Raw genomic sequence first — 17,120 nt, 5'->3', positions numbered from 1 at the left:
TATTGTTCAGTTGTAATTACATACAAGGTGAGTTGATGGCCGAGTGGTATAATCACTGGACTGTTAATCCAGCAATCCAGATAAGGTTCTGTGAACCTAGCAGATGGTGGAATTTGAATTCAATAAATATCTGGAATTAAAAATCTAATGATGATTATAAATCATTGCCAATTGTTAGAAAAACCCATCTAGTTCACTAATGTCCTTTAGGGAAAGAAGTCTGCCAGCCTTACCTGGTCTGGCCTACATGTGACTCCAGATCCACAGCAATGTGGTTGACTCTCAACTGCCATCTGGGCAATTAGAGATGGGCAATAAATGCTACCTAGCCAGCGGCACTGTCATCTCACGAATGAATAAAGAAAAAAAACCCAAGAACAATTGGTTCCCTTATCAAGGAGGTTCATTACTAAGGCAACAGTATTCAGAAAATTCACTGCATATCATTCACTGGTAACTCAGCAAGTTAACACACTGCTCAAACTATTTCAAAAACAGAAATTGCTAGAAAATCTCAGCAGGTCTGGCATCATATGTGGAGAAAAATCACAGTTAATGCTGTAGGTTCAGTGTCCCAACTTCAGAACTGATAGTAGCTTGGAAAAAGATGCAGGAATACAAAGTTTTTATCTATTATAGGTCTATGATTAAGTCTGCCTGAAAAATTTAGAGCACAGCTTTAAGAGTCACGTATTAACAAGTATAAGTACATACCCTCTTAGGTTCCACAGCTTTGGCGATGAAGTGGTACTTGTGCATGGCCCGAACCCACTGGCAAATAGAAGTACAGGCTTTTGAAACCTTGGCAATAGCGGCAGGCATGAAGTCCTCATTGTCAATGTATGGTTGGATCGATTTGATTATAGAATCAGGAATGTTGTCCTGGTGAGAGACAAGGATTCCTAATAGTTACACAATAACTAGTTGCATTTGTTTGGCATCTTTAAGTAAAAGGTGAACTCACCATAGACTTACTGGAACATTGAGCTACTCTTTCGTTAGAAAGTGAGAGGCAAGGGGAAGGGTTGGGAAAGAGGGCCTTGTGTGATAACCTCAGCTGTTGTGGGAATTGAACCTATTCTATTAGTATTACCAAACGCTGCAAACCAGTTGTCCAGCCAATGGAGCTAACCTATCTGACATAAGAGCTACCTGAATAGATTAGCATATGCTGATCAGCAGCAACATCTTCCACTATAAAGTTGAGTCCAAACTCACATTTTTTGAAAGAGAACTTGTGAAATAATTATTTTAATACCAGAATATGACTGAGTCCTGAAAGGTGAGCTTTACCTTTATTGTTCACTTGCTTTTTATATTATGTATACATGATCCCATTTTTGTTCTAAGTAAAACACTTAACTATTGCCAATTAATCCTTGTCAAACTTTCCAAGAACTTCATACAAGGAGATATAAAATCCTGTTGGGGTTAACTTAAGCCAGGAGCTCAATCGTATTGGCTCCCATTGACTGTTTGCAGTGAGTCTTTAGGTGACATTATTTATGTACTCTACATTATAGAATATTACAAAAATATTGCAGAGGTTTCGGGAGTGAATTCTGGAGCTTAGGACCAGCAGGCAGCTGAAGGCAGAGCTGCAAATTTCTTAATTAGAATCAGAAAATGAAAGCAGTTAAAAATCAAGAAGGTGCAAAACATCTGAATCGGAAGCTAATGTATGCTCGAGGGTTGTAGGCTAGAAGAGGTGGCAGCATTGAGAATGTGGATAGTTGGAGAGTTGTGTGGTGGTAAGAAGTGAAAGGCCATAGCGGGATCGGAAAACAAGGATGAGAATTTTAAATTCCCATATGAACAGCCAATGCTGTGCAAATATACATCAGCAAGAGTCATGGCTGTTGGTGAGGGTACAGAAAAATAAAATTGAAATAAGACTATAGACTGGAAACTACTGTATTAGCAGGTAAGCAATGATACATTATTACATCATCCCTCAATCATAGAATCCCTACAGTTTAGAAGGAGGCCGTTTGGCCCAACAAGTCCACACCCAGCCCTCAGAAGAGGATCTCACCCAGATCCAGCCACCCCATCCCTCTATCCCTGCATTTCCCCATAGTTAATCAACTCTAGCTCTCACATATTTGGACTGTGGAAAGAAACCTGTTGGAAACTCATTTTACCATGGGGAGAACATACATACTCAAGTCTTCTGAGGCTAGAATTGACCTTGGGCCTCTAGTGCTGTGAGGCTGCATTGCTAACCACTGAACCACACGCCCCACCCCTGGCTAGTTTAATCTGCGAGTTTAAATTATATGGTAGCCCATTTAAACTAAACAGGTTAACGCCTACATTAAAATGACATAGGATGATCATAAGAACATGTCCTACACTTGTTAATATTCACAGTGATTTCCCAACCTTTGGTTTTCACCAAGCTGATAATTTCAAACAATTTAATTAAGTTAGGAGAACTGACCAATTATTATGACTTGACTGTATCACCCAAAAAAATAAATTTATTCAGAATGAGGAAAATACCACGAAGGAAAAGCACAAACAACTGCAGTTTCAGAAAAGATCTGTAATTTTGTATTGATATGTTTCTCTAACTTTTCCAAAACCAAATGTCACACGTTGCATTGGGAGATCATACCTCACAAACTTGTTAGAGTTCTTTGATCAAGTGACCAGGAAAGTTGACAAGGGCAGGGGATAGACATATGGATTTCAGTAAGGCCCTTGATAAGGTTCCACTTGGTAGACTCCTGTGGAAGGTTAGATTGCATGGAATCCAGGCAGAACTGGCAAATTGGATACACAAGGTTTGATGGTAGGAAGCAGAGGATAATAGAGGAAGGATGCTTGTCGGACTGGAGGCCTGTGACTAGTGAAATGCCTCAGGGGTTGATGCTAGGCCTATTACTATTTACTATCAAAATCAATGATTTGGATAAGAATGTCCAAGGCATGGTCAATAAGTTTGCAGATGACACTAAAATAGATGGTATCATGGACAGCGAGGAAGGTTATTAGAATTTGTAGCAACACCTTGATCAGCTGCGGAAGTGAGCTGAGAAATGGCAAATGGAGATTAATATAGATAAATGTGAGTTCTTACATTTTGGAAAGTCAAATCAAGGCAGGAGTTTCATGGCAACTGGTAGGGCCTTAAGGGGTGTAGTGGAACAGAGGGACCTTGGAGTTCAAGTGCATGGTTCTCTGAAAGTGGAGTCACAGGTTGACAGGGCAGTGAAGAAGGCTTTTGGCACACTGGCCTTCATCAATCAGGCCATTGAGTACAGAATTGGGAAGCTATCTTGCAGTTGTGCAGAATGTTGGTGAGGCCACGCTTGGAGGGTTGTGTTCAGTTTTGGTCACCTTGCTAAAGGAAGAATGTTATTAAACTGGTAAGAGTGCAGAAGAAATTTACAAGGATGTTGCCAGGATTCAATGATCTGAGTTATAGGGAAAGGTCGGACAAACTCAGACATTTTTCTTTCGAGCATAGGAGAATGAGGGGGGGGATCTTATAGAAGTATATAAGATTATGAGAGGTATAGAACATTGAACAATACAGCACAGAACAAGCCCTTCAGCCCTCAATGTTGTGCTGACCTGTGAACTAATCTAAGCCCATTCCCCCCGCACAATCCCATTATCATCCATATGCTTATCCAAGGACTGGTTAAATGCCCCTAACATGGCTGAGTTATCTACATTGGCAGGCAGGGCATTCCATGCCCTTACTACCCTCTGAGTAAAGAACCTGCTTCTGACATCTGTCTTAAATCTATCACCCCTCAATTTGCAGTTATCTTCCCTCGTACAAGCCAATATCATCACTCTAGGAAAAGGCTCTCGCTATCCACCCAATCTAATCCTCTGATCATCTTGTACGTCTCTATTAAATCCAGTTTCTAATCCAAACTGCTAAATCACCCTCAATCCCATACCTCCACATTTTCTCCAAAAACCAAGCATGTGGATGAGGGTAGGGCAGTTGATGTGGTGTACATGGACTTCAGTAAAGCCTTTGATAAGGTTCCACATGGTTTCTCAAAAAACTCAATGAGGTTTATGAGACATGACCTGTCCTTGACGAAACCGTTGACTATCTCCAATCAAATTGTTGCTTGTTAGTTGACTATAAATTCTATCTCTTATAATCCTTTCCAAGACTTTTCCTACAACAGACATAAGGCTCTCTGGTCTATAATTACATGGGCACCTCTACTGCTCTTCTTGAACAAGGGCACAACATTTGTACCCTCCAATCCTCTGGTTCTAAACCTGCATACAATGTTGATTCAAAGATCAAGGCCAAAGGCTCCGCTATCTCCTCCCTAGCTTCCCAGAGAATTCTCGGATAAATACCATCCAGCTCAGGGGTCTTATCTATTTTCACACCTCTTCCTTACTAACATCATTCCTTTCTAGTCTAGACCGTATCTCCGTCTTCTTCTCTGCAATATTCTCCTTTTCCTGAGTGAAAACAGATGAGAAATATTCATTTAGCACCTCTCTGATCTGCACAGAGACCACACACAACTTCCCACTTTTGTCTTTGACTGGCCCTATTCTTACCCTAGCCATCCTTTTATTCCTCACATACCCATAGAAAGCTTTAGGGTTCTCTTTTATTCTACCTGCTAAAGACTGCTCATGTTCCCTCCTTGCTCTTCTTAACTCTCTCTTTAAATCCTTCCTAGCTAATCTGTAACTCTTCATCGCCTCATATGAACCATCTCGTCTCAACATCACATAAGCCTCCCTCTTCCGCTTAACAAGAGATACAATTTCTTTAGTAAACCACAGTTCTCTTACCTTATCACTTCCTCCCTGCCTGACAGGGACATACCTATCAAGGACATGCAATATCTGTCGCTAAAACCAGCTCCACATTTCGATAGTCTGCATTTTGCTACCCCATTCTATGCCTCCTAAGTCTTGCCTAATTGCCATTTCCCCATCTCTAACTGTGGCATGTACTTATCCCTTTCCATTGCTAAGTGAATTAAGGTCACTCTCTCCAAAGTGCTCACCTACCACTAAATCAAACACCTGGCCTGGCATGGATAGGGTAAATGCACTCAGTTTGTTTTCCCAGGGTTGGGGAATCGAGGACTAGAGGGCATCAGTTTAAGATTAGAGAGGAAAGAATAAAAGGGAACCTGAGGGGCAACTTTTTTATGTAGAGGGTGGTACACATATGGAATGAGCCTCTAGCAGAAGTGGTTGAGGCATGTACATTAAAACTTTAAAAGACATTTGGACAAATATATGGATAGGAAAAGATTAGAAGGACATGGGCCAAGTGCAAGGAAATGGGGTTAACATGGATGGACAATTTGGTCAGCACGGACTAGTTGGGGCCAAAAGCTCTTTCTCTGTGCTGTAGGACTTTATGACTCTATGAATCCAATCATGAATGTTCTGTAGTCCACAGGAATTACAAATTAATGTTTGGCTGTGACTAAATATATGAACAAATTCATAAAGGCATGGAAAATAATTTTGTTTCATTTCACTGAAATGCTGGCCTTTTAAACAAACCTGGAACTGAAAGTTGACCAGTAACCCATGAAGCTGCATGTAGGTTGGAGGCAGCACTTACAGAAACCTCAAAACTAAGAGCAGGAGTAGGCCAGCTGGCCCTTTGAGCCAGCTTCATCAGTTAATGTGTTCATGGTGGATCCACTATTATAGTTACTGCTTGATGTAACTGTCAATAAAACTCATTGTTCATTTCTTAAAAAGAAAATCAGACATAAACAATCTGCCTGAGGGGTAGCAGGAGTTCCTGCTCTCTCTAAGCATAGATTATCGCTTTCTTGAGGTGACAGCTCCAGTTTCTACAATTATATTTTCCATTCTAGAGAAACATTTCTAGAGAATTTTCCATTCTATAATTGGAGGAGCAGAAGCAGCAGAAGAGAGGAAACTTATGATTGCAGGACCTGGAACAGTTACTCTAGCTGGCCTTACTGCCAGCATTTAGGAGATTTTCAGCTGCATTTTCACCATTGTTTTTCAGGATCCTTTACCCAAGAGGTAGAAAATTGAAAAATGAAAGAAGAGACAGTCATCAGCAATCATGAGACTGGATCATTCTAAGGAAATCATCACTGCTATTTTATGCCACTGGTGGAATCAGTGAGAAAATTTACTTAATATTTTAGTCACTCAGACTTGTACCAGACCAGATATACCTTGGCCTGCCCAAGGCCATCTTGTTTACCAAGCTACTGAATAAGTTAAGGAAGTGATGGAATACTCCTCACCTATCTGGAAGAGTTCAGCTCCAACAATACTCAAGAAGCTTGCCACTATCCAAGGCAAAGCAGCTTGCTCGGCACCACATCCACAAACCTTTACTCGCTCCACCACTGGTGCTCAGTAACACCAGTGTGTGCCATCTACAAGGTGCACTGCAGAAGTTCATCAGAACTCCTTAGGCAGCACTTATCAAACCAGGACGATCACCATGTCAGAGCAGCAGATATATAGGGACACCACCACCTGCAAGTTGCCATCCAAGCTAGTCACCATCCTGTCTTGGAAATGTATTGTTTGTCTTCCAGTGTCAATGGGTCACAACTCTGGAATTCTTTCTCTAATGGAATTGTGGGTCTACCTACCCCAAATGAACTACTGTTGTTCAAGAAAGCAGCTCACCATCACCTTCTCAAGGGTATCTAAGAATGAGTAATAAATGCCTGACAAATCAATGATGTTTACATCCTTGAATGAATAAAAAAAAGGGAGAGGTTGCACTTTTTGGCTTGTTGTGGCTTGAGTTTGATCTTTGGCTATGAGGTTCCCAGCACTAATGCTAACTAAAGAGGAGCTAAAACACCAACATACAAGGAGATGCAGCAATGAGGAGCCAAGTTCAGACTAAATAGAAAAATCAGATGGAAAGGGGTGGGGGAAAGATAGGGTATAGAAGAAAGAAGAGGCTAGTGAATGGGCATGAAGTGGGGAGGATGGAAAGGTTTTGCAGGGAGGAAAGGGGTAAGGAGTTTGGGAAGCTTCAGTGCTGAGTGGGTGAGCAGGAGTGCTGTTAAGGAAAAAAGGCTGGTAGTGTATGGAGAGGAGTCAGGTAGGGAAGAAATCTGGTGAGGAATGGGGGAGGTTGAGCTGATTACATACTGTGTGGGAGAAGAGAAGAGGCGCTCCACTGAGTCTTTTGTCAGCATGAAATATAAAAAGCATGGCTGAGGTGAATGCAGAAGCAGAGGGATATCAATGTGTGCGTAATTCATAGTAGGGTGGCTGGACAGATTTAGATATCAGTTAATAAAGCTATAGAATACTAGGCTTTATTAATATGAGCATGTCATAACAGTATATCAAATTTGCATATAGAACACTTGTCCAGCTTCAGTTGGAATATTGTGTCCAGTAGTAGACATCACACTTTAAAAACTGCAGCCATTGTTTTTACCTCTTTAGAAAAGTTGTCAAGGCAATAAACAGAGGTGCAGAAAGGATTCATGGAATAGTTTGAGGAATGAGGAATTTCATTTAAAACTGTTGGGAGAAGTTGGGACTGTTTTCTTTAGAGAAGACAAAATTTAGAAGAGATTTGATAGAGATACACAAAGTTAATGAGGGCTCTGGTCAGAGTATAGGCAAATGCTGTTTCATGGAAGGATTACGAACAAGAGGGACAGATTCAGTATACTTGACAAAAGAAGCAAAAGTGAGTAGTTAGGATCTGGAATGCAATGCTGGGAATGTGGTGGAGGCAAGTTCCATCGTGATGTTTAAGAGGATTTTAGTTTATTGTCTGAAAATGAAGAATGTGCAGAGCTACTGAAAGAAGTCTGGGGAATAGCATAAGGTGAATTGTTCCTTTGGAGAGCCAGCACAGGTGCAATTGGCCAAATGGCCCATCTTTATATTCTGTAATAATGTGGTGAATTTCAGACTGAAGTCTTCTTTTAAATGGTTACATAAATCTTGTAAATACATTCTTTGGGCATTCTTTCTGATTTTATAACATTTAATCCCAGTACTGGTGAGTTTCATTAGATCCTGGGGCTGTAATGTAATTCAGGCATTTGGAGGCACAGTTTGTTTCATGATCTTCTCCTCAAGACATGCAACTCCATGACAAGAGTGTGAAAAAGTAAGGATTCATTGACTACTGGACAAAATGGAAATATACTCACCGTTACAATGGCAGGGATTGACTTCCCAAACACCACAACAATCAAGACAAGTATTTTATTCCTCAAAAGCATCTATTGTTTCCACTGAGTACAATGTCCAAGATTCAGTGTATCCTGGTCTGTGCTGAATTACCTGAGCCTTACATTGGTATGAGTCAGTTTGATACACCCAAATTGGGCTAATTTTAATCTTACTGATTCAAAGCTTGCATCCATTCGATTTTCCTTATTATTTCCTGTTGGCTCATTCCATTTTCCCGGTTGCAGTGAAATTACGTTCAAGATAAAGTCAACAGACTCAACAAACAATACCTTATCATATTTGAACAAACTCTCCAAGAACTTGGCTGGGTCTTGCAAAAGTCCTTTTCCGGGTTCCCAATAGTCATCTACTTTAGTGCCTGGTTTTTCTCCTGCGACTTTCTTTGGCTTAATTCCCTTCATAATACAGACTGCTTCAATTACCAACTTCACACCGACGGGAGGGCGTTGCATGCCTCGTACCTGTTTGTATAACACAAGTAACATTATCTTCACATACCAAATCTTTTGAAAATACATTTTCATTCTTTTTCCAAAAGAGAAATACTGCATATACTGTATTGGAAATCTAAAGTGTTATGTCAGACCCAAAAAGCAAGAGGGGCTTTCACTTTGAAGCGAGTTAGATTTTCCTAATTGGGTTCTTCTCAGCTCATTATGAATATACGCACATGTCTACTACCAAATTTTATGAGCAGGAAGATCTGAAGCCCACTGGAACCTTCTGTACTCCAATGTCCAGATGCTATATTTAAAGGCACCCCAGACAGCACTTCACTCTCTGCAACCCAGGAGCATCACAACCTTTGCTCATCATTCAACTCACCCCTGGAGATGTCAGAGACCATCCTTTAGTTATGCCGCCCTCAATTTTCTCCTAAGGAGATCCATTAGAGAAGGGAAGTTCCTTTTCCTCAGGAATATAACAAGAGGCTATCTCAAATTATGAAGGCTGTCTGCACAAACATGTCTGTGAAAAACAGTGCCAATGGGTCGCTCAAGAGAGCCTGGCTTCAGTACCTCAAGAGGACGAATGATCTGCTATGCTTTGCAAGGTTATACACCATTATTTACTCAATGCTTAGTGCTCCTACGTGTGAGAATTAACGTTGTAAGTTTGCTATTGCTCACAGCTGAATAACAGAAGGTTGGGTACCAGGTACTTCCAACAGACATCTCAAGTGGAATCAATGTCTGTCAATTATTTGCAGCTACAAATGTAGCACTATTGGCACACTCTCAAACTCTGCCAGGATTCACACTTAAATCATTACAGAAGCTACAACACTTAGCAGGATCATAAACCATCAGCATAATGGCCTTTCAGCACAACTAGAAGAACATACACTGTATATATGATAGTTTTTCACAAAAAAAACTTGCATGGAAGAGGACACACGTACAGAAAGTGACCTTTTGAGTTGTGTCCCCTTTGAGTTCAGCCCCTCTTGCCTGCCTTGGTCAGGTTTGTTGGTGTCAGCCAGTGCGGTTCCCTTGCTTGTGCAGGCTTGTTAGCCTAGTCAGGATTCACCCTTAAAGCTGTATGTGCTTCATATCAGCAAGATGGACTGCATAGGACTGAAACTTATCATGAGCTGATTAACATGGACAATCTTCATCCTTCACCACTAAGCTTTTGTGCAATGAAACTGGTTGGCTATAAACTCACCAAGTAACCGAATATTTTGTACTCACTGGATAAAAACTGAAGGAACTGTGGATCCTGTAAATCAGAAACAAAAATAGAAGTTGCTAGATAAGCTCAGCATGTCTTGCAGCATCTATGAATAAAAATCAAAATTAATGTTTCGGGTCCGGTGACCTTTTCACAGAACCCTTCTGAGGAAGGGTTACCAGACCCAAAACATTAACTTTGATTTCTCTTCACTGATGCTGCTAGACCTGCTGAGCTTTTCCAGCAACTTCTGTTTTTGTACTCACTGGAGATGAAGGAAGCAATCTACCCAATCAGATTCATGCCTTATTCCAATTTGTGAACAGACATGTTACTCCCTTTTGGCTAACATGATTGTGCTCCTGAACTTAATTCCAGCTGGCTGGGGTATTAATGAGTATGCATGACATGCTAATAAATGTAAAACAAAGGTTGGGAAACTGATCCACCTGTAAAGTTCTGAGAATGTAATAACAGAAGTTTAACACACCATCAGGAAACTGTCTTTTTGCCTACAACCCAATTAAGTTTCCTTGCCCATTCTTCTATCTGCTCTGGGTGAGTGAGGAAAATTCTGTTTCTCTCCAGTGATGCTGCATGTCCTGCTGAGCATTTCCAGCATTTTCTTTTCAATTTTAATTGGTGTTTTCATCAAGATCAAGATCAAGATGAATGGGAAATGGAATGCTTGCAGTTTCAGTATCAATATTATGAACAATAATAACTGCAAAATAGAGCCGATCCATTCCAAATTAATAATTTGCTTCAACTGCAACTTAAAGCCTGACTCTTCTACCATCACATTTTTCCAATCTGCAAGGTGGCCATTTTGAGTAAGACTGCATTTAATCGCTGTTTTATAACAGAATCTATTCCTGCACTGAACTGAAATGACTTGGAAATCACTGTTCCTCCAGTGTAGCTGGGTCAAAATCCTGGAACTCCCACCCCAACAGCATTTTTGGGAGTAACTTCAATAGACAGACAGGGATGACTTTCATTCCATCAGTCTGAACTGGAATTAAATCCAAAATCTATGTGATAAAAAATTAATATCTAAACCATGTGCCATTTGAATGCTGAACAATAAATAACTCGAATGATATGGGTAAAGTGCCACAAATTGAGTAATTGTTCTGAAGCATAGCAACAAGACTTCTCATATCTTATCAGTAATATATTTAATAAAATAATTACATACCCAAAAGGTGTTTCAAATATCAGTCACTGATTCTATCATGATGCATTGACTGCTTTGTTTCTGTTATTGTAAAATTAATGTGAGAAACTGTGCTTTATAACGAATATGATTCTTCATGTCTAATTAAAGATCTTACAATATACAACAAGTTGAATACAATGTGTCAAACAGATAAGAAACTAGGTTAGAATTTGCAACTGTGCGACTGTAGGGAGACACATTAATAGTAAGAGCTGAGTAATTTAACAGCCTAAATCTCCTGAAGAGGATGACAAGAGGAAAGGCATATTCAAAAAAAACATAAGAAGGTAAAAGTGTGCTGCGTTGACATAGTCTTTTTTTGTATCTTTTTCATGCAGTAAATGTAAATGTGTCTTTAGAGTTTAATAATTTTTAATGTTTTACTGAATTATGAGCAAAACACCTAACCTATCCACTTTAGAAATCTAAGCGGCAACATTCTTCGTTAAAATCCCCCCACAATCTCAGGTCTCAGATTTGTTGTACATACATACTACTTCATATTGGTGAGGACTGGGAAGGAGTTTGTCAAATTTGAAGGATAACAGTAAGAAAGCATATACAGAGGAACCTTGATTATCTGGCATTCAATTATCTGAATTTCAGATTATCCGAACAAAATACTCCCAGCCATGTCATTCAGATAATTGAGGTTCCTCTGTATTGTAGATATATTACCTATTCAGTTCATCTCTGTTGTGTGAAAAAGGCATAATTCTTCATAATTCTTAAGACAGAATCAAGTTACCAAGAGGAAGAGTTGCAAGTAGCACTGACATTAATGTCATGATATCAATCCTGTGGCCTTTCTTCACAGCTCAATATTAAATAATCAGTCTTTGATCAAGAAGGGTGAAGCAACACACACCAAAGTAAAATAATCAATGTTGAACAATACAAAGATCCACGACTCTTTGACCCTTCATCAAAAGGTAGAAGGTTAGGCAAATGAATGGTGATGAATGTAGAAAATATAACCAATCATGTGCTATCCTTCTTCCTCGTATGAGAATCATATCTGGCTTGCTTTCTTTGGAATACAGTATGAATTCTAATTGGTTAATCTTATAACTGCTTTTGGATGGTAACATCTTGGGCAGAATTTTAATGAAACTTATTTGACTACAAAATCATACTGTACAGAAGATACCATTTAGCCCATCAAGTCTGTACCACAAAAGCTACACTAAAATTGCACTGTCCCACCTTCTAGCACTAGGTTACTGCCTTACTTATTATTTTAGGCATAATATTCCAGGTTCCCATCACCCTCTTTGTAAAATATTTTTTTCCTCAAATCCCCTCTAAACCTCCACCTTTTACTTAAAATTATGCCCTCCATTATTGACCCTTCAAATAAGAGAAATAGCTGTTTTGTATTCATTCTATTCATGCCCTTGCAATCTTATACAACTCTAACAGGCTTCCTCCTCAATCTTCTCGACTTCAAACAAAACAACCCAAGCTTATACAGCCTCTCTACAAAGCTAAAGTGCTCCATCCCAGGCAACATCTTGGTGAATCTCCTTTGCATCCCCTCCAGTGCAAGAGCCAAACTGCAGACAGTACTTCAGTTGTGACCTAACCATAGTCTTTTAAGGCTCCAACTTAACTTCCCCATTCTTATAATTTATCATTACTTCCAAAAAACTGTTAACATATGAAGTGTAATTTGCACAATTCATCCAGGAATTGTCACTGTACAACGAATCAGATACAAATTCAAAGGGTAATTCTTGCTGAGCCAGCTGTCAATAATTGTTGAAAAATGTGGTGCTGGTAAAACACAGGTCAGGCAGCATCCGAGGAGCAGGGGAGTCGACGTTTCGGGCATAAGCCCTTCATCAGCTGTCAATAATTGCTGTGTACTTCACTACATGATTACCAATGTCTGGCTCAGAATGCATGGAGCATTAATCTTTACTACAAGTGTGACATTATCAAGAGGAATTTCATCATTTCAGGATCATCCTTTTCATGTAAGGGAAACTTTCACCAAATTTTTATGTTTTGTTTATGTATTGAAGGTGGTATTTTGGTCTTGATAACCTTGGAAAGACATTCCCTTTTGAACATGATTTATGTTCACTATTTTTTTTTTGAAGACACAGACGCTTTACTTTTGAACATATTCTAAACTTAACAAGAAATCAAAGCTTTAAAATATGAAAGAGAGATGTAACTTGCTACTTGTTACTGCCTTCTGGAAAGTCTGCCTTTTCCCCTGACCCTGTGTCTGATCTTCCTTGTCACTGCTGAGAAGACTGTAAATTCACTCAGTATTTTGTGACCCTGTTCCTACAGTCCCTGACTGGAGGTGTTGTGATCTGGCTTCTTTCCCTTTCCAGAGGGTGCTTTGAAGATCACCAGTTTTTACAATTTGTCTGGAGCTGGAAGTGGAGGCCCGGTAATGAATTCAAGAGGCCTGGGCTTTGTTCTGGCACACAGAGAATCCAGGGATTCGTGGGTTGCTGTACATGTTCATCAGGAATGTGCTGCTTATATATGTGGGGATTTGGATGCAGCTGTCCAGTGTGCAGACAATCATGGGGCAAGTGTGCATTCTGTTTTGCTGGTGCACTATGCATGAGCATAGCTTACAGGGAATGTTGATCTGAGATGTAGAATATCAAGTCCTGGGGACTTATGCTTCAGTTCCATTAATTTCGGCAACATATCCTTCTTACTAATACTAATTTCCTTTAATTTCTCATTCTCATTTCAAATTTCTCTGACTCTGTCTGTAATGAACCCACATTTGTCTTAGCCAAATATTTCCTTTGTACATACCATCGAAGCTTTCATAGTTTCTTTTCAAGCTTTTGACTAGTTTACTTTCATATTCTATGGTTTTCTATACATCAGTTTCATTGCTCTGTGCCAAAATCTTCCCAATCCTCGGTTTATTTCCATTTTGGGTAACTTCCTTCCCATTTAATTCATCCAAGTGTCAATTTCCAGCATGGATTCCTACCCCATAACCTCATCCCATGCCACTCCTGATAGTGATATCATCTGCCCAGCTTCTCCATTCTCCTGGGAGAAAGTGAAGACTGCAGATGCTGGAGATCAGAGCTGAAAATGTGTTGCTGGAAAAGCGCAGCAGGTCAGGCAGCATCCAAGGAGTAGGAGAATCGACGTTTCGGGCATGAGCCCCTCTTCAGGAAACATTCTCCTGGCCAAGACACAATGGCTGACTCAGTAGGGACTGAGGAGAAAGTGAGGACTGCAGATGCTGGAGATCAGAACTGAAAATGTGTTGCTGGAAAAGCGCAGCAGGTCAGGCAGCATCCAAGGAACAGGAGAATTGACGTTTCGGGCATAAGCCCTTCTTCAGGAATGAGGAAAGTGTGATCAGCAGGCTAAGATAAAAGGTAGGGAGGAGGGACTTGGGGGAGGGGCGTTGGAATTGCGATAGGTGGAGGGAGGTCAAGGTGAGGGTGATAGGCCGGAGTGGGGTGGGGGCAGAGAGGTCAGGAAGAAGATTGCAGGTTAGGAAGGCGGTGCTGAGTTCGAGGGATTTGACTGAGACAAGGTGGGGGGAGGGGAAATGAGGAAACTGGAGAAATCTGAGTTCATCCCTTGTGGTTGGAGGGTTCCCAGGCAGAAGATGAGGCGCTCTTCCTCCAACTGTCGTGTTGCCATGGTCTGGCGATGGAGGAGTCCAAGGACCTGCATGTCCTTGGTGGAGTGGGAGGGGGAGTTAAAGTGTTGGGCTACGGGGTGGTTGGGTTGGTTGGTCTGGGTTTTACGGTTTTGGAACTGGTTTTACAACCCAGATGGCCTCCTTCTTCAAGGACCGCAATTTCCCGCCAGACGTAGTCGACGATGCCCTTCACCGCATCTCTTCCACTTCCCGCTCCTCCACCCTTGAGCCCTGCCTCTCCAACCGCCACCAGGACAGAACCCCACTGGTCCTCACCTACCACCCCACCAACCTCCATGTACAACGTATCATCCGCCGTCATTTCCGCCACCTCCAAACGGACCCCACCTCCAGGGATATATTTCCCTCCCCTCCCCTACCAGCGTTCCGAAAAGACCACTCCCTCCGTGACTCCCTCGTCAGGTCCACACCCCCCACCAACCCAACCTCCACTCGCGGCATCTTCCCCTGCAACCATTTATTTGTCGCCTTTATATATCTGCCAAAGTTCGAAAGATTTTGTTCCTATGCACTTTCAAATAGATTTCAAATTGATTGTCTTAATATTTTTCTCCCTGTACAGGGCATGTTCTCCACCTATAATACTGTTTTCCCTTTGAAAATCTGGATCTGACATGAAGGTGTCGGACTTCTATTCTGACATCTTTTGTTTCAATACTCCACATTACCTCACCCATCCTGCCTTTGAGCTGTCCATAAAGAGCTTGGATAATTCAGTCCTTTGTAATAATATTAGATACAACCTCATGGAATGCACAAGAAGAGATCAGAAAATTGGAGGAAGGACTGATCTGATGCAAATTGATCCTAGGGCACTTTCATGTACCAATGTTGAAAAGGTACACACTTCTCAGGTTAGGATAGGTTTAATTCTTCTCAGAATGAATGGAGATCAAGAAACTTAAACTCTGGATGCTAACAAGACTATTAATAAGCCCTTTCTCATTTTGTTATGCTAGATGTAAAATAACCTGTTCTCTAGTTGGGTTCTCAACACACCGTTCTAAACAAAACCTCATTCAGATGTCATGAATTTGTAGATGCAGAAAGGATTTTGTTCTCTTGTTTGGGCAGTCTATAATCAAGGGACACAGTCTCAGAATAAGGGACAAGCCATTTCCAACTGTAATGAGGAGAAATCTCTTTACTTAGAATTGAATCTTTGGAATTCTCTATTCAAGCGGGCTGTGAAAACCCAGTTATTTCTAGATATGAATAACATCAAGGAATATTGATAGCATGGGAAAATAGTATTGATATCACTGATAACACATGATCTAGAATGGTGGAGCAGATTGGAGGGGTTGAATGGCTTACTCCCGATCCTATGTTAATATTAATTATAAATTGTGTGCAGGCATTGGGCATTAAATAGGGATTCACATGTGCAAGTGCAAATAGATGTACTGAAATTGTGGTTATACATTATGAGCTTGCTCATAATGTATAACTTTCTAAATAAATGCTTGTAAAAATGTATAAAGATTGGCTCCAATTCTTTCACCAATTCGCTTTTTGGATTACAACAAATAACTTCACAAGACCAGATACACGATTCCTAAAACCTCCATGAAATACATAGGCCATATTGGAAGAAAAAGTGCGAAGATGTTCACCTCTGTCACATCATTTTTGTTCAGGGACTTCAGGCTGGCTAAAGCTGCATCCAAAGCAGGCAATGCCTCATCTAAGTCTTTTTGAGCATCATCAGCAATTGACTGGGCTATATTTGCCTTTGCTGAGGCCTTTGCTTCCTCTTCACTGACAGCTTTTCGTGTTTCTTCTGCGATGGCTGTATCAACCTAGAACACAAGAGAACTTTCAGCAATAATACACAAACAAACTTTTACATGGTTCAGAATTTCAGTAAGTATACACCTTAGCTGCAACTTGACATTTCTTTCAGAATAAGTCAATAAAGTTCTCAACATAGTAATAATGACATGCAATCTATGCAATAAATCTCACTAAACTACCATTTTGTACAATGCGAAAAATTAATTAATCAGCATACAGACACATTGATATGAATACTGGCTTAATTTGAAGACATCACAATTTTAGTATAGCTATTTGCTATTGCTGAACTATTGAGATTCAGCGTGGCATTTTCATTGATTGTCATTCAAATGGATTATATTGAGGAGTTTAGTTGGGCTTGGCACCTTTAAGAGTCTGGAATTCTTTCGCAGTGAATCCATGACTCTCATTGGACACTCCATTCTCTTTGTTATATGCTAAGCAACTCAGGACCACTATTGCTGGATTAAATTCATAGAACTTCCTAACAGTATTGTGAGCATAGCTACAATACATAGACTGCAGTGATTCAAGAAGGTGGTTCAGCACCCTTTCTCAAAGGCAATTAGG

The 17,120-nt window shown here is 40.5% G+C and overlaps 1 protein-coding gene across 2 annotated transcripts in view; it reads right to left on the bottom strand.

Moving 5' to 3' along the window:
• The window catches only part of dnah1 (dynein, axonemal, heavy chain 1), a 422,195-nt gene that overhangs the window by 114,423 nt on the left and 290,652 nt on the right, over positions 1-17,120 (bottom strand). For both annotated transcript variants that reach the window (XM_043708503.2, XM_087994517.1), the window contains 3 exons: positions 16,367-16,552; positions 8,457-8,648; positions 715-882 (listed from right to left, as the gene is read on the bottom strand). In XM_043708503.2, coding sequence (XP_043564438.2) covers positions 715-882; positions 8,457-8,648; positions 16,367-16,552 — 546 coding nt within the window. The remainder of the gene's footprint in view (positions 1-714; positions 883-8,456; positions 8,649-16,366; positions 16,553-17,120) is intronic.

Source organism: Chiloscyllium plagiosum, unplaced genomic scaffold, assembly GCF_037043375.1.
Source record: "Chiloscyllium plagiosum isolate Xiang-an unplaced genomic scaffold, Cpla_swu_hap1 HiC_scaffold_14, whole genome shotgun sequence".
Lineage (NCBI taxonomy): Eukaryota > Metazoa > Chordata > Chondrichthyes > Orectolobiformes > Hemiscylliidae > Chiloscyllium > Chiloscyllium plagiosum.
Note: the sequence above shows the minus strand (reverse complement) of the source record. Positions and strands in the feature narration are given on the sequence as shown.